At 46.1% G+C, this 26,936-nt stretch overlaps 3 protein-coding genes and 1 pseudogene across 4 annotated transcripts; all 4 read right to left on the reverse strand.

Moving 5' to 3' along the window:
- Window positions 1-278: 278 nt before the first annotated feature.
- Window positions 279-3,784, reverse strand: zgc:194990 (uncharacterized protein LOC568410 homolog). The gene is made up of 10 exons (XM_029133184.3): window positions 3,630-3,784; window positions 2,425-2,516; window positions 2,251-2,349; window positions 2,067-2,174; window positions 1,840-1,998; window positions 1,538-1,678; window positions 1,366-1,417; window positions 1,113-1,139; window positions 939-965; window positions 279-848 (listed from the first exon to the last, which is right to left on the reverse strand). The coding sequence occupies exons 2-10, from the start codon at window positions 2,485-2,487 to the stop codon at window positions 289-291; spliced, it is 1,236 nt and encodes a 411-aa protein (XP_028989017.1). The 5' UTR covers window positions 2,488-2,516; window positions 3,630-3,784; the 3' UTR covers window positions 279-288.
- Window positions 3,785-5,579: 1,795 nt separating this feature from the next.
- Window positions 5,580-9,996, reverse strand: LOC114845306 (cathepsin K-like). Its single transcript, XM_029133180.3, has 15 exons — window positions 9,790-9,996; window positions 9,479-9,605; window positions 9,139-9,261; window positions 8,805-8,855; window positions 8,479-8,535; window positions 8,297-8,353; window positions 8,130-8,186; window positions 7,890-7,934; window positions 7,762-7,818; window positions 7,604-7,660; window positions 7,042-7,113; window positions 6,747-6,965; window positions 6,464-6,632; window positions 6,218-6,311; window positions 5,580-6,130 (listed from the first exon to the last, which is right to left on the reverse strand). Exons 2-15 carry the CDS (start codon window positions 9,602-9,604, stop codon window positions 6,031-6,033), a joined length of 1,284 nt encoding a protein of 427 aa, XP_028989013.1. The 5' UTR covers window position 9,605; window positions 9,790-9,996; the 3' UTR covers window positions 5,580-6,030.
- A 4,558-nt stretch (window positions 9,997-14,554) lies between these two features.
- LOC114845304 (cathepsin K-like) lies at window positions 14,555-19,476 on the reverse strand. Of its 2 annotated transcripts, none has more exons than XM_041068377.2 (15): window positions 19,235-19,476; window positions 18,908-19,034; window positions 18,572-18,694; window positions 18,342-18,392; window positions 18,008-18,064; window positions 17,827-17,883; window positions 17,660-17,716; window positions 17,407-17,463; window positions 17,279-17,335; window positions 17,121-17,177; window positions 16,553-16,624; window positions 16,258-16,476; window positions 15,976-16,144; window positions 15,730-15,823; window positions 14,555-15,649 (listed from the first exon to the last, which is right to left on the reverse strand). In XM_041068377.2, exons 2-15 carry the CDS (start codon window positions 19,031-19,033, stop codon window positions 15,550-15,552), a joined length of 1,296 nt encoding a protein of 431 aa, XP_040924311.1. In that variant the 5' UTR covers window position 19,034; window positions 19,235-19,476; the 3' UTR covers window positions 14,555-15,549. The 2 variants fall into 2 exon arrangements, with proteins under 2 accessions (XP_040924311.1, XP_028989012.1); XM_029133179.3 differs by having other exon boundaries at window positions 19,219-19,475.
- Window positions 19,477-23,654: 4,178 nt separating this feature from the next.
- Window positions 23,655-26,690, reverse strand: LOC114846124 (procathepsin L-like; annotated as a pseudogene).
- Between the last annotated feature and the right edge of the window lie 246 nt (window positions 26,691-26,936).

The raw sequence follows: 26,936 nt of genomic DNA on the forward strand, positions 1-26,936 counted from the left end.
GCCCAGTCTGTAATTATCTGCCTGTGCAGGTTAGTGCAGATGTTCACACATCCTTTGAAACTGCCTTTATGCTTTTATTAGACATTAGAAGCTATTTTTTTGTCCAACAAATGAATAATAAACAATATTATTAACATCCAACTAACGCACAACAGTCAAATACGTGTCGTCATAAAGGCCGCTCCTGTTTGTGATCTCGCAAGGAACCAGGCATCAGTCCACAACCAGAACACAGGATTCAAAATCCCACATGAATGACTTAATGCGCAGAGTGACAGTGGAGGGAGTTCAGTTCCAGAGGCAGGGCCCAGGGCAGAGGCACGGGTGTCTGACATTTGGAGGCCTGATCACAAGGTCCTTGACCACCTCCACGGTCCCGAACACGGGGTACAGTTCCTCGCTGAACTTCTCGTTGAAGGTGTACAGATGCGAGCGCCTCTCCACGTCGTAGAAGGACAGCTGGCCCTGCTCATAGTCCAGGTACACCCCCACCTTCCTGGGCACCGCACTCTTGGTCAGCAGCGTGGCGGGGACGGTGAGCGCCTTCAGATCCGCGCCCCTCTCCAGGCGCAGGCTCAGGTAGCCGGTGTCGGCGTTGAGCGAGCGGAAGCCCCGCCTCGCCGCCGACGCCTTGGCCACGCCCAGCCGCCAGTCCCGCTCGCCCACCTCCACCTCCCAGTAGTGGCGCCCGGAGGTGTAGCCCTCCTGGGCCACGGCGCACCACCAGCCGTCGAAGCGCCGCGGGCTCCGCGGGGCCACACGGTGCTCCAGGCCACACCGCATGCGCTTCTGATCGCTGGAGATGAGCAGGTCAGGGTTGGCCGAGCCTAAGTCCAGGGTCACGTCCTCTGTGGTGTGATACAACAGCACATACGATAAATTTCCTATTTAACTGATAGAGTTAAGATGAACAAATCAAACGCAAAAAGTTTTTATACCTGCTGCGTCACAAATCCAATTCCACACTGTAAAGACAAAGAAGAAAGGTTTATGACCAAGTGTTTTATCACCAGTCAATGGATTAAATCACCTTTTCCCGCAGCCTTGCAACTACAGCAACGGGGTTTCATTAAAGTTAAGTCATGTCAAGAATATACATGGTTTCTACTCACCGCTGTGGGGGATGTAGCGGGCAGCGTCTGGAAAATGGGCTAGGGTTAAATACTGGCACCATAAAAAGACACCAAGTGCATTGTTTATCACCTACAACCCTCTACATGCTCCTCTTCTATCAGCTCTCTCCACCCACGCTGTTCCTCAGTCAGCACTGCACTGAATGTTTTTCACTTTTATTTCAAATTGGCAGCAGCCTATAAATAACTGAACCACAAAAGTGACGGGACGATGTGTGCAATCTGCACTCACCGGTCTTCTGGCACCTCTGCCTTCTCACCAGCCATTGCTTAGTCACGTCCTCCTACACACACACACACACACACACAGGCCCAGATGTAAGCTAGGAGATAAACATGACTGCCATCGTATCTCTGCACTGCAGAACCGAGCCTGATTTCCACTTGTTGAAAGGCATCCAGACCTTCACGGGGCTGTCGGCGTTCAGCACGGCCAGCATGACGAGCTCCACGGCTGGGAGCAGGTTGGCCAGGCGGCCCCTCTTCCACTGGAACTCCAGGTCGTCCAGCATCATGAGCACGGGCTCGCCCGGCCAGACGGTGGGCTGGAAGGAAGACGTTCGAGAGGCTCGAAAACCAGCGCAAACACACAGTGACGAAGCATGAAGGAGGTTCAGCTTAATCATCTTCCAATCAGATGCAAGGAAGGAACTGGGTCAGACTCTAATCTCCACATTATCCTCATCATCCAGCATCATATACTCACCTGAGGTCTGCTCTTAATCCCCCATGTCCAGTCCATGATGATCCTTTTGTAGGGCCCCATGTCGGCCTCCCCCCCAGCCTCCAGCATGCACAGGAGGTGACCCTTCCAGTCTTTCTTCTCTGGCTTCTCGTACTGGTAGTCGTACGGGCTGATTCTTGACTGGATGCAAAACGCAAAGACTTAACGAGACGCTCAGGTGTATTTAGCCGCCAGGAGCTGCTGCGTACCTGTACTCGCTCTTCCAGCACAGCCGCCCATTCCACCATGAAGTCGCGGCAGACGCTGGCCGGCCAGATGTCCTCGCCGGTCCAGATGTGGCCGAGGACGCCCGACCTCTGCGGCACAGCACCGTACAAATGACCCTCTGGGCGTTTGCATGGGAGCAAGAGGCGAAAGCAGAGCGGGGCTCACCTGACAGATTTTGTTGAGTTCTCGGGCCAGTTCCATAATAAACAGCTGGCTTTCCACCGGCGCCTCCTTCTTTTCATGTCGCACCCGCTTACGGGACTCCTGGGGTAAAAATACACAGGAGATGGAGTTTCAAAATGTCCCCAGGCACAAAACTAGCAAACTCACCATGTGTACCTTGAGTCGTATTTTGAGCTTTTTGGCCGGCTCTATGAGGAACTGCAGGCAGTCCTTCATCATGCTGACGGCAGGAGAGCGAGGCCGGTGACCTGCGGTATGATCATAAGAAAGTGACTGGGGCTGAACCGCAGCTGACTGGGCGCCCGTCGCCCACACAAAGCGATGAGAGCGCAGAAATGTGCGATTTACGAGAGGTGGCAAAAAAAAAGTGGGGGAGAAGCACTGCAGATGTTTGAGGACACTCCAGCTCCACAGAGAGCTCGTTATCGGGGACTCGGAGCTATCATTAGGTGAAGAGGAGGAAGAGGAGGAGAGAACCACAACTAGCCACCCACTCCACACACACAAAAAGCGGATGCACGTAGAACCAGGGCAAAACCAACGCACACCAACGAGCTCTCCTGCTGAGCGTGGGTCGATGCATTCGACTCACAGCCCTTCAAATTGGAAATTTATTCCCAGGGCGGTGGGAGCGGGCGGTTTCAAACGCTGCGGAGGGTGCGGGGGATTGTTGGACCAGTTTGCTGTCGATTCAGCAGTCCACCCCTGCATGCCAGCGTGGAGCCAAGGGGGGATTTGCTGTTCTTACCGCTGATGTGGAGGTGGCAGCTGAGCCAAAAGGATGCTGGTACTGACTGACCGAGGCCTGAATGAGACACGGGGCTTTTAAAGGCTGAGATGTGCCACAAATATATACTTGATATAACTCAATAAAATGAATATTGTCCATGTAAACGTTTATTGATAGAACAATCAAAGACCGCGCAGAGCTCTGCCTCTGAGCCTGTTGACGAGTCAATCGATAGGTATTTTGAGGTGCATTTGGAAATATTAGGGAAATGTGTTTACATTCTGTGTTTACTCCTGTCAGACAGAGGGTTTATTTTTGGCAGCGGAGGCAGGAGATCTGCGTGTTGCTGGAAGATTAGCAGAAATCCAGGATTAGCGGCGCTGCCACTGCTGCAACAGACCCAAGACCGAGTCCTGTCCGCGAGTCCGCACCAAAGCAAACGCGATCGAATAAAGTTTGAACGCATCTGCGCTCCCCCGCAGCCTGCGGAGCGAACTGTGGCGCGTTAACGCACAGCCAACGCGTCTAAACCAATAAAGACGCACGTTCCGCAAAGACCGTAATTGTGTTAATTACGGAGACACATCTTAAGCATGTTTGTAGAGTAAATCAGGCATATTTAGGGTCTGACCTTGTTTAATGAGAAGATTCCTTTCTGCAGAGAACTTGGCGACGCCGGGCTGCTCTTCGGGAGACGCACCGCTTCACCCACACAACTACTGCGGCAGGAGACGCGGAGCGCGCGAGCGCTTTTTATCTGCCAGCACCCTGCGCAGAGATGCGGTTCAACGCCGTCACCGCCAGAGGGCGACGTGGCTACACTGAAGCGCTGCCTCCACAGGAACAGAAACTTTGATAATGATAACTAGAAAAGGCATTTCCAAAAGAAAATGCAAATGAATGCTTCCATGCTGAATGTATTGCTGAATAATTGCTAAAAGTAGCTCATGTGATTGTAATGCAAAATCATTTATCAATGATCAACAGTTTCTGAGTTATAGCTGTTAGATGCACGCCAGAGCCGCATGCCGTTAGCTGTTAGTTGGACCCGTCACCTTGTCTTTCCCTGATGACCATACAGAGGAGATAATCTTTCTCATCGTTCCTATCTGTTACCATCCGGTGGTGTTGGGACACATGTGGCTTCGCCTGCACAATCCATGACTGAACTGGAGGAGTTCAGTTGAGAGATCAAGGAATGCATTGTAGCCCTGGACTTTGTCGCCGGCCTTACTTCCTCCAACAATGTCGTTATGACTGTTATCGATCGGTTCTCTCACCTGACTCACTTCATCCCGCTTCCCAAGTTACCCACAGCCAAACAGAAACAACAAAAAAATCAACAACAACAACAACAACAACAAAGAACAAATAAACAGTATTTCTGCTTTCAACTGGTTTATTGTGATTAGTTAATGAGACTATTCTACAATTTACCACATAGGCTTCCTCTATATCACTTCAAATTGAAGGCATGAATCTAGCTCATTAGCTAAAACATAAACGAAAAGAAAAATAAGACTATTTTACTGTTTAACAAATACCTGGACATTCTTCATTTCTTCATCTTTCAAAATAAAAGCACCAATCCAGATCTTTAGCTAAAAATAGTTTCCTCTCTCAACTGGTTTATTATGAGTAGTTAATGATACTTTTTTACATTTTAGCAGTTACCTACACACGCTTCTTCCATATCCTTTCAAAATAAAAGCAAAATATAAATCTTTAATAAATCTTAAAAACTTAGCACTATTTCTGCTTCTGACTGGTTCATTGTGACCGATGAGACTATTTTACTGTTCAGGAATTATTTGCACATGCTTCCTCCAAAGCACCAACTTTTCTCAGTTTAAAATTCAACTAATTCTTCTGCAGCTAATTTCAGCTATACTGAATATAATATATATAACTTTGAGCATCACACAGACACCAACTGGCATCCTGGAACAAGCAACAATGGAAATCCTGACATAATGACCTTCAGTCCAGGTTCAGGTTTGAGACACAGACTGGCCTCAGGTTGCTGTTTGGGCTTCCTGTTTTCAGGTGTCCTGTCACAATCACCCAGTGAGGGGTTTTATTAGAATTCATGGCACATTTGAGGAAAGAAAAGTGAAAGTTACTGAGCAACAGTATTCAAAGTCAAAGTGAATATCTGGCAGACTTAACGTGTCTATTTTATCCACCAGAACTCGTTCAGCCCGGACCTGTTTTTGTCTGACAGGTTGATGGAGGGACCTTTTCTGAACCACAGTCTGGAGCATCACGTGAATCTGACACCAGCTTCAGTGTTACTGCTTTCTGTTCTCTGCTTCTTTCTGTTTAGCTGCTGTCAATTATAATCACTCAGCACAGAAACAACCTCAGCACTGACAGACACCACATAAACACCTGATGCCACGTGATCTGACATCTTTCATTTATTGTGATTAATTTTAGACTTGAAACAGTCATTACAGAACAAAAGCTAGAGCTTGAATTGGTTTCTGTTCTGTGCTCAGGATCAGTCATCATCATCATGGACACATGATGTATTAAACACAGCTTTAACTGGTGTAACAAATTTCAGTAGCTACAGACACTCATTTAACACAAGTTTTAATTTAATTAAAGACACAGTCAAATTCCCCAAATGTGTGTGATCTGGTCAAAGCTAAAGAATCTTATAGAAATAATAAAAGCTTTATGTTAGTAATGTTCTCCAATGTTAATGTCCACAGGCCAGTAACGTGTTCCTACAGGAGTGAGGTCAGGAAAAGTTCACTTTCTTAGATGAGATCTAAAATATGTTCAGCATCATAGTGGTTAAAAACAGGTCAAATCAAGATGAGTAAACAGAATCCGGAAGAATGTTCCCATATTTTAAAGAGTTGGTGTAAATGGTTCCAATAAATACATAATGAAGGAGGTGGTTCATGTGATCAAAGGCCTGAAAGAGTGACAGAAGCACAAATATTGCAGTCATCTGCTAAATGAAGACAGTAGCATAGCGGAGGAATGACCTCCAATGACCTCCAGTGCCTTTAGCTGCTTCACACCAAGGGGTAGCTGGCGTCACTGGCGATGCCGCAGTGGTTGTCGTGGTTCCGTGCGATCTTAATGTAGCCTTTCTTACCCCAGTCCTCGCCCCAGCTGGAAACGGAAGGAACAGTCACTTAGATCAGCATTTTACTAACAAGATCATTGCTCTGAGGTCAGTTGACAGTTGACGTTTCCCACCTGTTCTTGACAATCCAGTGTTTCTCCTTGTAGCCAACGAGCAGCATGGCGTGGTTGAGCGCGTCTTTGTTACACACTGGGTTGTAGTAAACACCTGGAACGCGACAGGAAGATGGAGAGAGGCAGAAAAAACCCAATGCTGGTCACAGAACCACAGAGTTTACAGGCTGAGTTTATACATTTCTACAACATGAAGAACCACGTAAGCTTCTTTTACCCAATCAGATGACAGAGCAGGGGACTCACCGCTTTTGTAGAACATGAACTTTTTGTCACTGGCGTCAATGCTCACAGACAGTGGACCCACTTCATGCAGGGCTTCAGCCAGCAGGCGCTCATCTCCCTCTGGGATCCACACGACGCCTTTGCACTGGGCTGCACCAGGCGGTGGGGGGGTTCTGTGGCACTTCTGCTTCTGTGGAGACAAAACAGGTAAATGGGCAGAATGGCCCTGTGTGATTCTGTTCTGTTATTGGCTCGGTGCCGCGCTACTATTCCACACAAATACTGGGGTTTGGCCCAACGGTACCTCTCCAATGTACGGGTAGTCCGTTTCATAGTGCACATATCCGTTTTCTTGCACATACTCAAAAGCAAAGTCTGGCTCTCCTCCATCACAGCCATCGCTCTCAAGGTCACAGTCCACCAGGTTCTGAGGACTGAGTTCTAGCAGGCGACCCGTCTTCTTGGCCAACTGTCCCTCAAGGGCCCCTGCAGCACTAAAGGCCCAGCAGGAGCCACACGCTCCCTGCATGGAGCACGAGAAGAGACTTTAGTTTGACCAATGACATATGAGACGAAGATGTAGTCTCAGAATACTGGACCTGGTTCCTCACTGGCGTCACCAGACCGTCACGACGGTAGTCGATGGATTTAGACAAGTTTTTTCCTGAGCTCTGAGTGAAAAAACACAAAAACAAACATTTAGAACAAAAGACCTTCACACGTCCGTGGCTCATTGAACTAATCAAGATCAATAAAAGTCTGCTTTGGGGGATTTGCCTGTAACATATGTAGAATAAATCATGACATCAGTATTTGTGTAAAGGTTATTAAACTGCATCGACTCATGTCGCATATTTACGTAGTGTTCATGTAACTATGTGTTTGCCATTCTGAGAACTAGGATTTATTGATTATTGCCAAACATTGGCTCTTTTCACTGGGACAGCTCTGGTAAGTCTGGTTCTAGGTCAAACCAGCAGGTTTCTCTGGTACCAACCTCCAGTGACGCTGCGTCCAGGTGTTATGTTCAAGCGTTGCTGGTGTCTTAGGACACATGGTTGCTCGTACATAAATGTGCTTCATTCTACTCAGCTACAACACCACAGACTCTTGAGGTAATTATTGGATAATTGTTGATTTGATAATAACAAAGATTCATACCTTATATACCTTAATCTTCTGGTACTGAGCTACTGTCTCAGCAATATCAGTCAAGATCTGAAGAGGGAAAAATAAACATTCTCAGCAGAAGTAGATGGAAAGTCATTATTGTACCATGATGACTTTAAAACTGCTGGCAGAGAAGCCTCAACTCTTACAAGGACTTTTGACTTGATGCTTTGATCAGCCATCTGCTCATAAATGTCATTCATGACCTACGTAGAAAGAGAGAGTTAGGCCAAAGAAAGCACAAAGAAAAAGTAGATACAACAACATTGACTCTTACAAGAGCTCTTAATATGAGATTGTTGGTTTTCACTTTCTCCAAGACCTAGACAAGAAGAGCAGAATGTTGTGACTACTAAGAGATATTTGAAGCTTCAGCTTCAAAACATATTGCAGTATTGACATTTAATATTCACATATTTTATGTAAATGTGAGTGTTTTATGTGAATAAATGATTTGTAACTAATGTTGGGTTATGTCAAAATCTACAGCCATTCGTAAGATAAACCAGTGTCATACGTCGTATGCTGACACCCAGTCATCATCTTCTATCTCTGCAATCATGTTATTCAACAGCTGGATGGAGAGAGAAAGATTTTCTGTCATATCTTCAGCATCAATGGTTTACAACAAGAAAAGCAAAGAAAAGATAAAACCACCCATAAAAGTCGCTGTCAGGATCCTACCTGTTGATTTAGGAACTTTTCGTACTTAATCAACTTCTTATTCATCTTCTCCCAAATCTGGACAGGGAGAGTTGAGCTTCATGAAATGCCAACAAAATGGAGCAATGCTGTCATACTTTATCATCTAAGGACATGGTGTTGTGCTTTTTCCACATCTCACCCACTGACTATTAGAAAAACACCTGATTTCTTAATTCCTGATCGAGCACAGTCATTTTCCTGGATATTTTCGGCAAGATCTGGTTGTGGGAGGTAGAGAAAAAATATTATCCTGTAATATCTGACACCAGCAGATACTGATAATACAACCGTGTAAATGACCTTGAAATTAAATACTACCCACCCAAGAATAAAACAACAAGCATGTTCACTCACTCACTCACTCACTCACTCACTCACTCACTCACTCACTCACTCACTCACTCACTCACTCACTCACTCACTCACTCACTCACTCTTTTGAATAGTTATTAGAAATAGAAATAATAAACAAATGTAAAAGTCATACGTGTCTCAACATCTTGTCGGAAGCCTTCATCACAGGCATCTCCACTGATTCCTGGATGGGGAATCAGATTTTTGTCACAGTCAGTAGACAATGACCTGACCAGCTCGTTTTCCTGCCCTTCCCTCAGCTGACTCAGTCACAAGCTGGACAATATCAGCTCTGGTGCTTTACCTCCCTACCCTGACTTTTGGAGCAATGGAGCATCAGAGTGTTGCAGGGAGGGTGACTGACGCCCTGATGCAGGTGATCAGGGGTGGTTAGAAAACCAGCAGGTCTGATTGAGTCACTAAATCTTTGCGTACAGCGGGACATCTAATAGGTAAACAAGCCTCACCTTGTCACCAAACTGGTTCATGCCTAGTTTGTAGGAGTGATTGCCCTGTTTAGCCTCCTTGTTGTGTACTTCAATCATTTCCTTGTTTTGTTCCCAGATTCTCCTCCGCAACTCCTCTTCATTCTACAACATGAAACATGGAGAGGTTTGTGAGATGGATCCTTCTCGCAAAAGTTCATCTTTGATGATTTTGTGCTAATGAATCTGAATCTGAGTGTAGTTTGAGTCTACGTTCCTTAGTTCACCTCAGTGTTTGTGTGAATGAACTGAATTACTGCGCTTTTATTGTCATAGAGAAAAGCACAAACATGGTGAACTACAGATTTACTGCTCCACCGACCTGGTCTTTGTAGAGTTTTTTGTATTTGGTCTTCCACTGCTCCCACTGCTCATCGAGGGAAGGACCAACCTTACCAAAGCTCATCCGTGAGGCCACCAACAGCATCACACACACAACAAGCAACATCCTGGAACAAGCAACAATGGAAATGGGAGATTAGGTAAATACTGTCTAAGTCCAAACTGTACAAAGGTGCTGTCAGGTTTCAGATGCTGATTTGGAAGATTTGCAGTCAAAGCTGCTGGTTAAGTATCTGCTGACTGCAGCCTGTCATCTACCTGACATCATTATCAGGGTTTATTAAACCTTACCTGTTACTGAACTGACCTGCAGTCTGGCTGGGCTTGGGTTCCGTTGTGTTTCTCACCTGGTGCAGCAGGTTGGACTCAGGCTCGATCTGAAAAGGTTTTGGTTTCGAGGCCAGAGCACAGGTGTCATTTATAGAGTGATAACCTACAATGATAGGAATGGTTTGAAGCGGGCATGGCACTTCATGTAAAACAAAGAAGAGAACGCTTTTTTAAACTTTCATCAATATTCTTTTAATCAGAACATTTTAGTAGGAGTTCATTTGTACAAATTTAACCCGTGGATGAGTTGCTAACTTGTATCTGAGCTGTACTTTTCCTGGAGTATTAAGTTAATATTATAGATATTTTATTCCAGCAGCAGAATGAGAAAGGAAAGAGAAACTTCCCTGGGTATGATGAAAATCCACTGCTCGTAATAGGGGGAAATTTCCAGCAGTGTCATCTGGTGTGTTGTTGTTGTGTTGTGGTTGAATTAGACTACACTGTAAGCCCGGACATCATGTCTACTTAAAAAAATGAGTACAATGTACTCAAGTTATAATTGTTTCGTGCCATCCATCCATTTTCTATCGCTTGTTCCCATTTGGGGTCGCAGGGGGCTGGAGCCTATCCCAGCTAGCTGAGGGCGAGAGGCAGAGTACTTGAACAGGTTGCTAGTCCACTGAAGGGCCACACAGAGACCAACAACTGTTCACCCACACACGCACACCTATGTAGAGTAGTCAATCAACCTAAACGCATGTCTTTGGACCATGGGGGAAGCCAGAGAACTCGGTAGGTGGGGTGTCACCTTGTCTAACAATACCATAATGTGACTAAAAAACATAAAATAAAAATTCATTTCCGTACATTTATCTGTGTTATACATGTTATTATGTTTTTCTATAATTTCAATTATCTTAACATTTTCCTGACTAAAAGTGCACATTTCCTGATCTAATCCTCCAGTATAATGTTTGCAGCCTTCAGAAGGATTTATTCTACACCATGACTTTGTACAACCTGCCTAATGTGTTTATCAATGTTTTTGTTACGTGTTTACTTTTCTGATCACGCTAAAACAGACAGAGAAAACTCATGAGTGGAGGCTGGACTGGTCTGCACCTCATCCAGACCCTTTAACGCAGGGTATCCTCACAAATGGGTTTTAAATTTCTAAAAAGACTTACTGAAAGACACTAAGTAAAACAATTCAAGTGCTTGAGAACTGAGTTTGAAAGGCACGCGGGCTGCTCCGGGAATCAAACCCTGCACCTTTTTGCTGTTAGGCGACAGTGCTTCCCACCATGCCACCAAGATCTGTGCCAATACTATTAAATTCAAGTTTATTTTGGCCAAGCTTAATGATTTCAATTGAATTACAAATTATATACATGTATCTTTTCTACACATAATTACAGTAAATAGTTACTGTTTTTGTTTTGATTAACAGTAATAAAGTGTATGTATTATAGTGTTGTACTTTTTTGCCTACTACTACTGTGACGTTCTGCCTCCGCGCCACTAGAGGCGCTCCTGGGACTTTTTGTGGGTCTGTGTTTGAGTTTAATTTCCTGTGTAATTAGTTGACCCACCTGTTTGATTTGTATTTAAGGGATGTTTTGTGTTGGACACATTGCTGGTGTGTACTCTCGGTGTAGCTGGATGCTACCCCATTGTTACATTGAGGAGAGTCGTGATGCAAGGAGTTTTGGTTTTGTTTATGTCCTGTCCCACCACGTAAGTTTTGTGAGTATCTTATGTTTCATGTTTAGGTCTTATGTTTCAAGTTTAGGATTTTTGCCCGTAGTGTACGGAGCGTTTAGTTTTAGATAGTGAATTAGGTTGTTTATCGTTTTCCTGCAATGCAGTGATTTTTAGTTCTTCCTTTGTGTTGAACTGAGTCCTGCGGTGCAGTAAGTTTTTGTTATATTTAAATAAACCGTTAATGTCAATTGTACCCTCTGTGTTGGGTCGTGCATTTGGGGTCTTCCCTCTCTTGTGTTCCCTGCGACCTGGTCTGCCGGTTGCGGCCAGGTGTCTGTGCAAGGGATTACACAGAGAGCTGTGTGCTGGAAGCACGTCGGCCGTGGTGCCTGAAGCCTCCGCTCAGTGTGAGCGTGATCTCCTCCCGGCTCCGTGAGAGCCGTAGTTCTCCCCGCTTGGAGCGGGTGCTGTCACCGTCTCTCTCCACCGCATTCCCTCTCCTGCCCCAGGGTTCCGTCAAAGCCCCGCCGGTTCGGAACCGACGGGAGGAGTTAATAGGTTCCCTGTCAAACCCCGCCGGTTCGGAACCGACGGGGCGAGTTCGTAACAACTACTCTTTCGGCTTTTCCCATCAGGGGTCTTCACAGCGAATCATCCTTTCCACCTCATTCTATCCTGGACATTTTCTACACTCACACCAGCCATCCTCATCACCTCACCTCAGCACATCCATCTATCTCCTTCTTGGTTTCCCTCTTTCCCCCTGTCACTTCACTGTTCTACCTTGACCCCTCGTTTAGACACATGTATTCAGTCTGTTCGACTGACTTTCATGCCTCCTCTTTCCAGAGCAAACCTCCACCTCTCCAGCTGTTCCTCCACCTGCTCCCTACTCTCACTGCAGATCACAATATCATCTGCAAACAAGAAGGGACTCAAGGCTGATCCTTGGTGTAGTCCCACCTCCACCTTGAACTCTCTCACCACCGTCATAGTCCTCTCATACATGTCCTGGACTACTCTGACGTACTTCTCAGCACCTCCCATCCACCTCATACAGTATCACAGCTCTTCCCTCAGCACCCTGTCATACGCCTTCTTTACATCCACAAAGACGCAATGCAGCTGTTTCTGACCATGTCTGTACTTTTTCCTCAACATTATCTATGTGTTTCCCTGATATCCTCGGCTGTAGTTTCCCAGTCATCTGGATCTTCTTGACCACCCAGAGCCTGCCTCAACTTCTGCCTGAATTCTTTGCAAGTTTCTTCATTCTTTAGCTTCCACCATTTGGTCTTCTTTTTTTCTTTCCTCTCTTCTTCTTCCTGACGCAGAGGCTTGGGCTACGGCAGAATGGCAAAATAAGTCGGCCTGCCTGTCTACGTTTTCTAGTTTTGCTAAAGTGTTAAAACAGAATTTTTAGAATGCCCCAGTCCGTGAGGCTGAGATGAGATCTCTGAGATATTTTTATTCTGGGCCTTTCCCGCCAGGTAAAAGACCGTCTAGCCGCTCAAGATCTGCCTAGCGACTTTGCTTTTGCTTTGATTGCTTTAGCTATTTAGATTGACCGTCGCCTGTGGATCTGTAATCGGGGGCAGCGGTAGTAGGAGCGACAATCGGACTCAGTCGGTTCCCAAGCTGGGAGCGGCATGAGCGGATGCTATGTCACCTACTGGAGAGAATACCATGAGCAGATCATCAAGCAGGTTTCCCTGCTTGTCAGTGCTTGTGGAGTTCTGCTGCCTACCGAGGAGGCCATGCAGTTTGGTGGAGCCTGTCTGACAGATACTGAGAAAAAGCATCGCCGTGGCTTAGGTCTGTGTCTGTACTGTGGTCAGTCTGGTCATTTTAAGGTGGGCTGCCCGTTAAAAGGACAGGCTTACTGTTAGACCGAATTTTAGTAGTGAGCTGAACAGTGTTATGCAATGCCGTGCTCTACCTACTCTCACCATGCAAGTTGGAACCAACTCTGTTTGATAGGCTGTACTTATCGATTACTTATCGAGCGTCAACGCCAGGACACTAAATTGGCGGAGAGGGTCGCCATCCTACCTTTAGCTTCGGCCATCACACTGAAGAAATTATTTTACTTGTTGTCTTCGCTTGTTATCATCCTGTAGTTCTGGAACATACCTGGGTCGACTGGAGCAGTGCTGGTTCTCCAGCAGCCTTAACATGTGTCTTTTTTAGCCACCACAACTCGTTCAGCCCGGACCTGTTTGTGTCTGACAGACTGATGAAGGGACCTTTTTTGAACCACAGTCTGGAGCATCACGTGATTCTGACACCAGCGTCAGCGTCGCTGCTTTCTGTCCTCTACTTACTTCTGTTTGTCACGTCTTGGCTTCACCTTTGCTAATACTTTGAAAGGACTTCCTGTTTACCTCATGTCTCAGCTGTTCCCTGTTTCTACCGGTCATTAGCCACACCTGCACGTCATCAGTAATCAGGTCACTGTGTATTTAAGCACCACTTCTCACCCTAGTACCTCGCCAGATTGTTGCGTGTTATTCACCACGTCCCAGCGTCCTGTAGCCTTGCCCAGTCTTTTATCGTGAACCTTGTCTTGACCACCGACGCCGAGCCTGTCTAGTCCCTGCCTCCCTTGTATGCCTTGGTTTTTGATCCTGCCTGATACCGACCTTGCCTGACCACGATCTTATGCCTGACGAAACGGTACTGTAATCCAGAGTCTTGTGTACGAACCTTGCCTGTTCCTGACACCGACTCTGCCTGATCCTGTATAACCACGTATTGACCTCCTGTGTATGACCCTGCCTGATCTGGACCCTGTGCTTTGGAATAAACTCTCATTTACCATCTTCAAGCTGTGTTGTGCTGTGCATCGGGGTCCGCCATCTACAACGCCCTGACACTGTTTAGCTGCTGTCGATTATAATCAGCATAGAAACAACCTCAGCACTGACAGACACCACATAAACACCTGATGCCACGTTATCTGACGTCTTTCATTTATTGTGATTAATCGGTTTCTGTTCTGTGCTCAGGATAAGTCATCATCATCATGATGTATTAAACACAGCTTTTACTGGTGTAACAAATTTCAATAGCTACAGACAGTCTTTAACACAAGTTTTAATTCAATTAAAGAAACAGTCAAGTTCCCCAAATGTGTGTGATCTGGTCAAAGCTAAAGAATCTTATTATAGAAATAACAAAAGCTTCATGTTGTCAGTGCGCTGTAGATGGCGGACCCACATGCACAGCACAACACAGTTTTGATGATGATAAGAGGACAGTTTATTCCAGGTTCAGAATCCCATTTGGGCAGAGTCATACACGGGAGATCAAACGGGGTTTAAACAGGATCAGGCAGAGACGGCGTCAGGGACAGGCAAAGTCATACACGAGAGATGGGTTACAATACCAGATCGTCGGGCGTCGGATCGTGGTCAGGCAGGCAAGGTCGATAACAGGCAGCAGCAGATAATCAAGGCAAACAAGGCAGACAGGGACTAGGCAGGCTCGGAATCAGAGGTCAAAACAGGAGGCACGATACACGACAATACTAGACAACGAACGCTGGAAAGTGGTGATTACACGCAACAATCTGGCGGGTAACAGGTGTGAGAGGTGGAGCTTAAATACAGAGCAGACTAATAGCAGATGAGATGCAGGTGTGGGTAATGACGACCGGTACAGACAGGAAACAGCTGACTATGTGGTGTTTAACAGGAAGTCCTTTCAAAATAACGACGGCAATAAAGCCCGGACGTGACACATGTTAGTAATGTTTTCCAACCTTAATGTCCACAGGCCACTAACGTGTTACTACAGAAGTGAGGTCAAGAAAAGTTCACTTTCTTGGATGAGATCTAAAATATGTTCATTAAAAGCATCATAGTGGTTGAAAACAGGTCAAATCAAGGTGTAAACAGAATCCAGAAGAATGTTCCCATATTGTAAAAAGTTAGTGTAAATGGTTCCATTAAATACATAATGAAGGAGGTTCATGTGATCAAAGGCCTGAAAGATATTGCAGTCATCTGCTAAATGAAGACAGTAGCATAGCGGAGGAATGACCTCCAATGACCTCCAGTGCCTTTAGCTGCTTCACACCAAGGGGTAGCTGGCGTCACTGGCGATGCCGCAGTGGTTGCCGCGGTTCCGTGCGATCTTAACATAGCCTTTCTTACCCCAGTCCTCGCCCCAGCTGGAAACGGAAGGAACAGTCACTTAGGTCAGCATTTTACTAACAAGGTCATTGCTCTGAGGTCAGATGTGGTTTCCCACCTGTTCTTGACAATCCAGTGTTTCTCCTTGTAGCCGACGAGCAGCATGCCGTGGTTAAGCACGTCTTTGTTACACACTGGGTTGTAGTAAACACCTGGAACGCGACAGGAAGATGGAGAGAGGCAGAAAATACCCAATGCTGGTCACAGAACCGCAGAGTTTACAGGCTGGGTTCATACATTTCTACAACATGAAGAACCACGTTAGCTTCTTTTACCCAATCAGATGACAGAGCAGGGGACTCACCGCTTTTGTAGAACATGAACTTTTTGTCACTGGCGTCAATGCACACAGACAGTGGACCCACTTCATGCAGGGCTTCAGCCAGCAGGTGCTCATCTCCCTCTGGGATCCACACGAAGCCTTTGCACTGGGCTGCACCAGGCGGTGGGGGGGTTCTGTGGCACTTCTGCTTCTGTGGAGACAAAACAGGTAAATGGGCAGAATGGCCCTGTGTGATTCTGTTCTGTGATTGTCTCTGTGCTGCGCACTATTCCGCACTTATACTGGGGTTTTGCCTAACGGTACCTTTCCAATGTACGGGTAGTCCTCTTCATAATGCACATAGCCGTTTTCTTGCACATACTCAAAAGCAAAGTCTGGGTGTCCTCCATCACAGCCATCGCTCTCAAGGTCACAGTCCACCAGGTTCTGAGGACTGAGTTCTAGCAGGCGACCCGTCTTCTTGGCCAACTGTCCCTCAAGGGCCCCTGCAGCACTAAAGGCCCAGCAGGAGCCACACGCTCCCTGCATGGAGCACGAGAAGAGACTTTAGTTTGACCAATGACATATGAGACGAAGATGTAGTCTCAGAATACTGGACCTGGTTCCTCACTGGCGTCACCAGACCGTCCCGACGGTAGTCGATGGATTTAGACAAGTTTTTTCCTGAGCTCTGAGTGAAAAAAACACAAAACAAACATTTAGAACAAAAGACCTTCACACGTGAGTGGCTCATTGAACTAATTAAGATCAAAAAAGCCTAAGCCTGCTTTGGGGGATTTGCCTGTAACATATGTAGAATAAATCATGACATCAGTATTTGTGCAAAGGTTATTAAACTGCATCGACTCATGTCGCATGTTTACGTAGTGTTCATGTAACTATGTGTTTGCCATTCTGAGAACTAGGATTCATTGATTATTGCCAAACACTGGCCCTTTTCACTGGGGACAGCTCTGGTAAGTCTGGTTCTAGGTCAAACCAGCAGGTTTCTCTGGTACCAACCTCCAGTGACGCTGCGTCCAGGTGTTATGTTCAAGCGTTGCTGGTGTCTTAGGACACATGGTTGCTCGTACATAAATGTGCTTCATTCTACTCAGCTACAACACCACGGACTCTTGAGGTAATTATTGGATAATTGTTGATTTGATAATAACAAAGATTCATACCTTATATACCTTAATCTTTTGGTACTGAGCTACTGTCTCAGCAATATCCTGCAAGATCTGAAGAGGGAAAAATAAACATTCTCAGCATAAGTAGATGGAAAGTCATTATTGAACCATGATGACTTTAAAACTGCTGGCTGAGAAGCCTCAACTCTTACAAGGACTTTTGACTTGATGCTTTGATCAGCCATCTGCTCATAAATGTCATTCATGACCTACGTAGAAAGAGAGAGTTAGGCCAAAGAAAGCACAAAGAAAAAGTAGATACAACAACATGGACTCTTACAAGAGCTCTTAATATGGCATTGTAATCAGCCGACGTGGTTGTCACTTTCTCCAAGACCTAGACAAGAAGAGCAGAATGTTGTTACTACTAAGAGATATTAAAAGATTTCAGCTTCAAAACATATTGCAGTATTGACATTTAATATTCACATATTGTATGTAAATGTGAGTGTTTTATGTGAATAAATGATTTGTAACTAATGTTGGGTTATGTCAAAATCTACAGCCATTCGTAAGATAAACCAGTGTCATACGTCGTATGCTGCCACCCAGTCATCATCTTCTATGTCTGCAATCATTTTATTCAACAGCTGGATGGAGAGAGAAAGATTTTCTGTCATATCTTCAGCATCAATGATTTACAACAAGAAAAGCAAAGAAAAGATAAAACCACCCATAAGAGGCGCTGTCAGGATCCTACCTGTTGTTGTAGGATTCTGTTGTACGTTATCAGCTTCTTTTTTATGTTCTCCCAAATCTGGACAGGGAGAGTTCAGCTTCATGAGATGCCAACAACATGGAGAAATGCTGTCATACTTTATCATCTAAGGACAGGTGTTATGCTTTTTCCACGTCTCACCCACTGACTATTAGAAAAATACCTGATTTCTTAATTCCTGATCGAGCACAGTCATTTTCCTGGATATTTTCGGCAAGATCTGGTTGTGGGAGGTAGAGAAAAAATATCATCCTGTAATATCTGACACCAGCAGATACTGATAATACAACCGTGTAAATGACCTTGAAATTAAATACTACCCACCCAAGAATAAAACAACAAGCATGTTCACTCACTCACTCACTCACTCACTCACTCACTCACTCACTCACTCACTCACTCACTCACTCACTCACTCACTCACTCACTCACTCACTCACTCACTCTTTTGAATAGTTATTAGAAATAGAAATAATAAACAAATGTAAAAGCCATACGTGTCTCGACATCCTGTTGGAAGCCTTAATCACAGGCATCTCCACTGATACCTGGATGGGAATTCAGATTTTTGTCACAGTCAGTAGACAATGACCTGACCAGAGTGTTGCAGGGAGGGTGACTGACACCCTGATGCAGGTGATCAGGGGTGGTTAGAAAAACAGCAGGTCTGATTGAGTCACTAAATCTTTGCGTACAGCGGGACATCTAATAGGTAAACAAGCCTCACCTTGTCACCAAACCGGTTCATGCCTAGTTTGTAGGAGTGATTGCCCTGCTTAGCCTCCTGGTTGTGTACTTCAATCATTTCCTTGTTTTGTTCCCAGATTCTCCTCCGCAACTCCTCTTCATTCTACAACATGAAACATGGAGAGGTTTGTGAGACGGATCTCGCAAAAGTTCATCTTTGATGATTTTGTGCTAATGAATCTGAATCTGAGTGTAGTTTGAGTCTACGTTCCTTAGTTCACCTCAGTGTTTGTGTGAATGAACTGAATTACTGCGCTTTTATTGTCATAGAGAAAAGCACAAACATGGTGAACTACAGATTTACTGCTCCACCGACCTGGTCTTTGTAGAGTTTTTTGTATTTGGTCTTCCACTGCTCCCACTGCTCATCGAGGGAAGGACCAACCTTACCAAAGCTCATCCGTGAGGCCACCAACAGCATCACACACACAACAAGCAACATCCTGGAACAAGCAACAATGGAAATGGGAGATTAGGTAAATACTGTCTAAGTCCAAACTGTACAAAGGTGCTGTCAGGTTTCAGATGCTGATTTGGAAGATTTGCAGTCAAAGCTGCTGGTTAAGTATCTGCTGACTGCAGCCTGTCATCTACCTGACATCATTATCAGGGTTTATTAAACCTTACCTGTTACTGAACTGACCTGCAGTCTGGCTGGGCTTGGGTTCCGTTGTGTTTCTCACCTGGTGCAGCAGGTTGGACTCAGGCTCGATCTGAAAAGGTTTTGGTTTCGAGGCCAGAGCACAGGTGTCATTTATAGAGTGATAACCTACAATGATAGGAATGGTTTGAAGCGGGCGTGGCACCACTTCATGTAAAACAAAGAAGAGAAAGCTTTTTCAAACTTTCATCAATATTCTTTTAATCAGAACATTTTAGTAGGAGTTCATTTGTATGAATTTAACCCGTGGATGAGTTGCTAACTTGTATCTGAGCTGTACTTTTCCCGGAGTATTAGGTTAATATTATAGATATTTTATTCCAGCAGCAGAATGAGAAAGGAAAGAGAAACTTCCCTGGGTATGATGAAAATCCACTGCTCGTAAATGGGGGAAATTTCCAGCAGTGTCATCTGGTGTGTTGTTGCAGGTTGAACTAGACTACACTGTAAGACCGGACATCATGTCTACTTAAAAAAATGAGTACAATGTACTCATGTTATATTTGTTTCGTGCCATCCATCCATTTTCTACCGCTTGTTCCCATTTGGGGTCGCAGGGGGGCTGGAGCCTATCCCAGCTAGCTGAGGGCGAGAGGCGGGGTACACCCTGTGGGGTCCCCTGAAGGGCCACACAGAGACGAACAACCGTTCACCCACACACGCACACCTATGTAGAGTAGTCAATCAAACTAAACGCATGTCTTTGGACCATGGGGGAAGCCGGAGAACTCGGTAGGTGGGGTGTCACCTTGTCTAACAATACCATAACGTGACTAAAAAACATAAAATAAAAATTCATTTCCGTGCATTTATCTGTGTTATACATGTTATTATGTTTTTCTATAATTTCAATTATCTTAACATTTTCCTGACTAAAAATTGCTAAATCTGCACATTTCCTGATCTAATCCTCCAGTATAATGTTTGCAGCCTTCAGAAGGATTTATTCTACACCATGACTTTGTACAACCTGCCTAATGTGTTTATCAATGTTTTTGTTACGTGTTTACTTTTCTGATCACGCTAAAACCGACAGAGAAAACTCATGAGTGGAGGCTGGACAGGTCTGCGCCTCATCCAGACCCTTTAACGCAGGGTATCCTCACAAATGGGTTTTAAATTTCTAAAAAGACTTACTGAAAGACACTAAGTAAAACAATTCAAGTGCTTGAGAACTGAGTTTGAAAGGCACGCGGGCTGCTCCGGGAATCAAACCCTGCACCTTTTTGCTGTTAGGCGACAGTGCTTCCCACCATGCCACCCCTGTCACTTCACTGTTCTACCTTGACCCCTCGTTTAGACACATGTATTCAGTCTGTACGACTGACTTTCATGCCTCCTCTTTCCAGAGCAAACCTCCACCTCTCCAGCTGTTCCTCCACCTGCTCCCTACTCTCACTGCAGATCACAATGTCATCTGCAAACAAGAAGGGACTCAAGGCTGATCCTTGGTGTAGTCCCACCTCCACCTTGAACTCTCTCACCACCGTCATAGTCCTCTCATACATGTCCTGGACTACTCTGACGTACTTCTCAGCAACTCCCGTCAACCTCATACAGTATCACAGCTCCTCCCTCAGCACCCTGTCATACGCCTTCTTTACATCCACAAAGACGCAATGCAGCTGTTTCTGACCATGTCTGTACTTTTTCCTCAACATTATCAAAGCAGAAATGGCATCAGTGGTTCTCTTCCAGAGCATGAAACCATGCTGCTGCTCACAAACCTCCACCTTCCTCCTAACCCTGGCTTCCACTACTCTTTCTCACAGCTTCACTGTGTGGCAACTGTAGTTGCTGCAGTTCTTCGTGTCACCCTTGTTCTTAAGGAACGCTTCTCCTCGATTCCTCAGGCATCTTCTCACTCTCTAGAATCCTGTTGAACAAGCTAGTTAGAAAATCACCAGCTGTCTCTCCTAGACACTTCCACAGGTATCTCATCAGGACCAACATCCTTTTCACTCTTCATCCTTCTCAGAGCTTTGCTCACCTCATCTGTTTCTGATTTCCTGCTCCACAACCTCCACGCCTTGCTCCCTCCTTTCCCTGTCATTCTCCTTATTCATCAGCTCCTCAAAATACTCCTTCCATCTTCTCTGCACACTCTCCTGGGTTGTTAGCACCTTTCCATCACTGTCTTTAATCACCTTTATCTGTTGCACATCCTTCCCATCTCTATCTCTCTGTCTGGCTAGCATGTACAAGTCCTTCTGTCCTTCCTTTATGTCTAACCTGTCATACAGCTCATCGTAAGCTTTCTGTTTGGCCTTTGCCACCTCTCTCTTAACTCTGCGCTGCGCTTCCTTGTACTCATGTCTACATTCCTCAGTCCTCTCTACATCCCACTTCCTTTTAGCCAACCTCTTCCTCTGGATGCAGTCCTGTTCTTTCTCAGTCACCAAACATGTGTCTTTATCTCTTTTCCTCCTTCCAGATGACACACCCAGCATCTTCGATTGTGTTTCCCTGATACCCTCTGCTGTAGTTTCCCAGTCATCTGGATCTTCTTGACCACCCAGAGCCTGCCTCAACTTCTGCCTGAATTCTTTGCAAGTTTATTCATTCTTTAGCTTCCACCATTTGGTCTTCTTTTTTTCTTTCCTCTCTTCTTCTTCCTGACGCAGAGGCTTGGGCTACGGCAGAATGGCAAAATAAGTCGGCCTGCCTGTCTACGTTTTCTAGTTTTGCTAAAGTGTTAAAACAGAATTTTTAGAATGCCCCAGTCCGTGAGGCTGAGATGAGATCTCTGAGATATTTTTATTCTGGGCCTTTCCCGCCAGGTAAAAGACCGTCTAGCCGCTCAAGATCTGCCTAGCGACTTTGCTTTTGCTTTGATTGCTTTAGCTATTTAGATTGACCGTCGCCTGTGGATCTGTAATCGGGGGCAGCGGTAGTAGGAGCGACAATCGGACTCAGTCGGTTCCCAAGCTGGGAGCGGCATGAGCGGATGCTATGTCACCTACTGGAGAGAATACCATGAGCAGATCATCAAGCAGGTTTCCCTGCTTGTCAGTGCTTGTGGAGTTCTGCTGCCTACCGAGGAGGCCATGCAGTTTGGTGGAGCCTGTCTGACAGATACTGAGAAAAAGCATCGCCGTGGCTAAGGTCTGTGTCTGTACTGTGGTCAGTCTGGTCATTTTAAGGTGGGCTGCCCGTTAAAAGGACAGGCTTACTGTTAGACCGAATTTTAGTAGTGAGCTGAACAGTGTTATGCAATGCCGTGCTCTACCTACTCTCACCATGCAAGTTGGAACCAACTCTGTTTGATAGGCTGTACTTATCGATTACTTATCGAGCGTCAACGCCAGGACACTAAATTGGCGGAGAGGGTCGCCATCCTACCTATAGCTTCGGCCATCACACTGAAGAAATTATTTTACTTGTTGTCTTCGCTTGTTATCATCCTGTAGTTCTGGAACATACCTGGGTCGACTGGAGCGGTGCTGGTTCTCCAGCAGCCTTAACATGTGTCTTTTTTAGCCACCACAACTCGTTCAGCCCGGACCTGTTTGTGTCTGACAGACTGATGAAGGGACCTTTTTTGAACCACAGTCTGGAGCATCACGTGATTCTGACACCAGCGTCAGCGTCGCTGCTTTCTGTCCTCTACTTACTTCTGTTTGTCACGTCTTGGTTTCACCTTTGCTAATACTTTGAAAGGACTTCCTGTTTACCTCATGTCTCAGCTGTTCCCTGTTTCTACCGGTCATTAGCCACACCTGCACGTCATCAGTAATCAGGTCACTGTGTATTTAAGCACCACTTCTCACCCTAGTACCTCGCCAGATTGTTGCGTGTTATTCACCACATTCCAGCGTCCTGTAGCCTAGTCGTGTATCGTGAACCTTGTTTTGACCACCAACGCCGAGCCTGTCTAGTCCCTGCCTGTCTTGTATGCCTTGGTTTTTGATCCTGCCTGATACCGACCTTGCCTGCTTGCCTGACCACAATCTTACGCCTGACGGAACGGTACTGTAATCGAGAATCTTGTGTACGAACCTTGCCTGTCCCTGACACCGATTCTGCCTGATCCTGTATAACCACGTATTGACCTCCTGTGTATGACCCTGCCTGATCTGGACCCTGTGCTTTGGAATAAACTCTTATTTACCATCCTCAAGCTGTGTTGTGCTGTGCTTAGCTGCTGTCGATTATAATCAGCATAGAAACAACCTCAGCACTGACAGACACCACATAAACACCTGATGCCACATTATCTGATGTCTTTCATTTATTGTGATGAATTGGTTTCTGTTCTGTGCTCAGGATAAGTCATCATTATCATGATGTATTAAACACAGCTTTTACTGGTGTAACAAATTTCAATAGCTACAGACAGTCTTTAACACAAGTTTTAATTCAATTAAAGACACAGTCAAGTTTCAAATCAGGGTGTAAACAGAATCCAGAAGAATGTTCCCATATTGTAAAAAGTTAGTGTAAATGGTTCCATTAAATACATAATGAAGGAGGTTCATGTGATCGAAGGCTTGAAAGAGTGACAGAAGCACAAATATTGCAGTCATCTGCTATATGAAGACAGTAGCATAGCAGGGGAATGACCTTCAATGACCTCCAGTGCCTTTAACTGCTTCACACCAAGGGGTAGCTGGCGTCACTGGCGATGCCGCAGTGGTTGTCGTGGTTCTGTGCGATCTTAACGTAGCCTTTCTTACCCCAGTCCTCGCCCCAGCTGGAAACGGAAGGAACAGTCACTTAGATCAGCATTTTACTAACAAGGTCATTGCTCTGAGGTCAGTTGACAGTTGACGTTTCCCACCTGTTCTTGACAGTCCAGTATTTCTCTCCGTAGCCGAAGAGTAGCATGGCGTGGTTAAGCACGTCTTTGTTACACACTGGGTTGTAGTAAACACCTGGAACGCGACAGGAAGATGGAGAGAGGCAGAAAAAACCCAATGCTGGTCACAGAACCACAGAGTTTACAGGCTGAGTTCATATATTTCTACAACATGAAGAACCACGTTAGCTTCTTTTACCCAATCAGAAGACAGTGCAGGGGACTCATCGCTTTTGTAGAACTTCAACTTTTTGTTACTGGTGTCAATGCACATGGACAGTGGACCCACTTCATGCAGGGCTTCAGCCAGCAGGCGCTCATCTTTCTCTGGTATCCACACAAAGTCTTTGCACTGGGCTGCACCAGGGGGTGGGGGGTTCTTTGGCACTTCTGCTTCTGTGGAGACAAAACAGGTAAATGGGCAGAATGGCCCTCTGTGGTTCTGTTCTGTAATTGGCTTGATGCCGCGCACCACACAAATACTGGGATTTGGCCCAACGGTACCTCTCCAATGTATGGGTAGTCCTCTTCATAATGCACATAGCCGTTTTCTTGCACATACTCAAAAGCAAAGTCTGGGTGTCCTCCATCACAGCCATCGCTCTCAAGGTCACAGTCCACCAAGTTCTGAGGACTGAGTCTTATCAGGCGACCCGTCTCCTTGGCCAACTGTCCCTCAAGGGCCCCTGCAGCACTAAAGGCCCAGCAGGAGCCACTCGCTCCCTGCATGGAGCACGAGAAGAGACTTTAATTTGACCAATGACATATGAGATGAAGATGTAGTGTCAGAATACTGGACCTGGTTCCTCACTGGCGTCACCAGACCGTCCCGACGGTAGTCGATGGATTTAGGCAAGTTTTTTTCTGAGCTCCGAGTGCAAAAATAGCGACCGAGGTCTCTGGGCCTTGGACCTTGGAATCGTTTCCCCGCCGATGTCGTCCAGAGCGTCGACGACTAGCTGTCGGCTGAGTTTCTGGGACTGGCACGGACTGGGTTTTTGTGACTGGGTCAGACTGGGGAAAAGTCTGGAACGTGGGTTGGAGCCAACGAAGCGGTGACAGGAACGTGAACTTGAGCCAATGAAGCGGCGACAGGAACGGGCGCTTGAGCTGACCGAGTGGCGTCAGGAACGGGAGCTTGAGCCGACAGAGCGGCGGCAGGCACAGCGGCAGAGACGCAGACGATGCGCGCAGGGCAAATCCCTCCGCATTAACTGGAGTCTTTCAAAGATCGCCTGCACTCCGGGTACTCACGCCACCAAAATTCGTCCTCCAAAATTTCGATGGCCAGTTTTACTATGCAGAGCCGGACCTTTAGACTGGGCGCTTCCGCATATTTCTTAGCCAGCCTTCCGAGGTCCCCGCGGATATCCTCCGGCAAACTTGGGCAGGAAAACTCCATTTCCCGGCGCGTGGTTAGAGCATGCGACAGAACACACTGGGAAAAGCACAGTCACTTACCTTGATGGAGGCTGGGCGCTGGCTGGGTGCACATGCACAGTACAGACAGGTTGGTGGTTTAAGTGATGACAATCTTCATTATGTAATTGAAGGCAAGGCAAGCAGGGTTATACACAGTGATCTCAGGCGTGAGTACCAAAGGAGCAGGCAGAATCAAAATCCGGGCACAGGCAAGGTTCCGTTAACAAGTGCACACGGCAGAGGTACAGGTGAGGATCAGGCTCTAATCTTGGTCAAATGGTCAGGTACGTTACCAGTCTTTCCACTGTAGAAGTACAGGCAAGGAGCAGGCAGGAATCCGAAGTCAAGGTACAAAGGAGATCACTGACAAGGTAAGCTAAACGGTATTGCTGGAAAGTGGTGAGTACATGGGACAATCTGGCGTCTCACTGGTGTGTGATCTGGTGTCCACATCAGACACACCTGACTTGGGCCGGTGATTGCATGGAAAACAGCTGTGACATGAGTGGAACAGGAAGTACTTCATAATAAAACCGGAGACTAGAACCAAACAGGAAGTCCTTCAAAGTAAAGCTGGAACATGACAGGAACATGACATATACAAGACATATTTGGGTAAGAAGAGTACTTAGGACTCAGGGTGCTACTTTTTGGGAAAAAGAAGTGAAGAAATCGCTACACATGACTTTGTATTAGATTATTCATGTCGAGAGCGCGCGTCAGGGTTCCCGCCTTCGTCAGCCTATGTGCTGGGAGGGGCACATGCAGCTGGGCAGAGCGCGCCTCTTGGACGCGGAGAAGAGGCCTCATTGTGAGCTGGGGTTTCAATGTACTGTGGCCAATCTGGCCACTTCGTCGAAGCCTGCACCATAAAAGGCCGGGCTCACTATTAAATCGAAGGTTGGTGTTGAACCGAACCCTCCGTAGCAACATCTCCGTCCGTTCTCTACCCACAGTTACCCTTCGGACTAAAACTAATCCCCTGCAGTAGGCCGTATTTATTGACACACAACTGCGCTATCAACCTGAGGGCCAGTTCTGTGTCCCCCAAGGGGAGGTTATTTCAATTGTTTGTGGTGGGGAAAAGGTTCTGGTGGCCTCGGGCCAAGAAGGACATCCAGGAATATGTTGCAGCGTGTCCCACCTGCGCCACTCGCAAGTCTTCACACCAGAGACCGGCAGGGTTTCTTCATCCTCTCCTGGTTCCTCGACGGCCATGGTCACACGTAGCCCTGGACTTTGTCACCGGCCTTCCTTCTTCTTAGGGTAATACTGTCGTTAAGACTGTTATCGATCAGTTCTCTCACCTGACTCACTTGATCCCGCTTCCCAAGTTACCCACAGCCAAACAGACAGCACAGTCTATGTTGAAGCATGTCTTCAGGACAGGGGCTTCTGTCACAATCCACAATCCAGGTCCTGCATTGCAATTTCCTGGTTTATTTTGTCTCCATATCCGGTTTC

This window comes from Betta splendens, chromosome 19 (assembly GCF_900634795.4).
Source record: "Betta splendens chromosome 19, fBetSpl5.4, whole genome shotgun sequence".
NCBI lineage: Eukaryota > Metazoa > Chordata > Actinopteri > Anabantiformes > Osphronemidae > Betta > Betta splendens.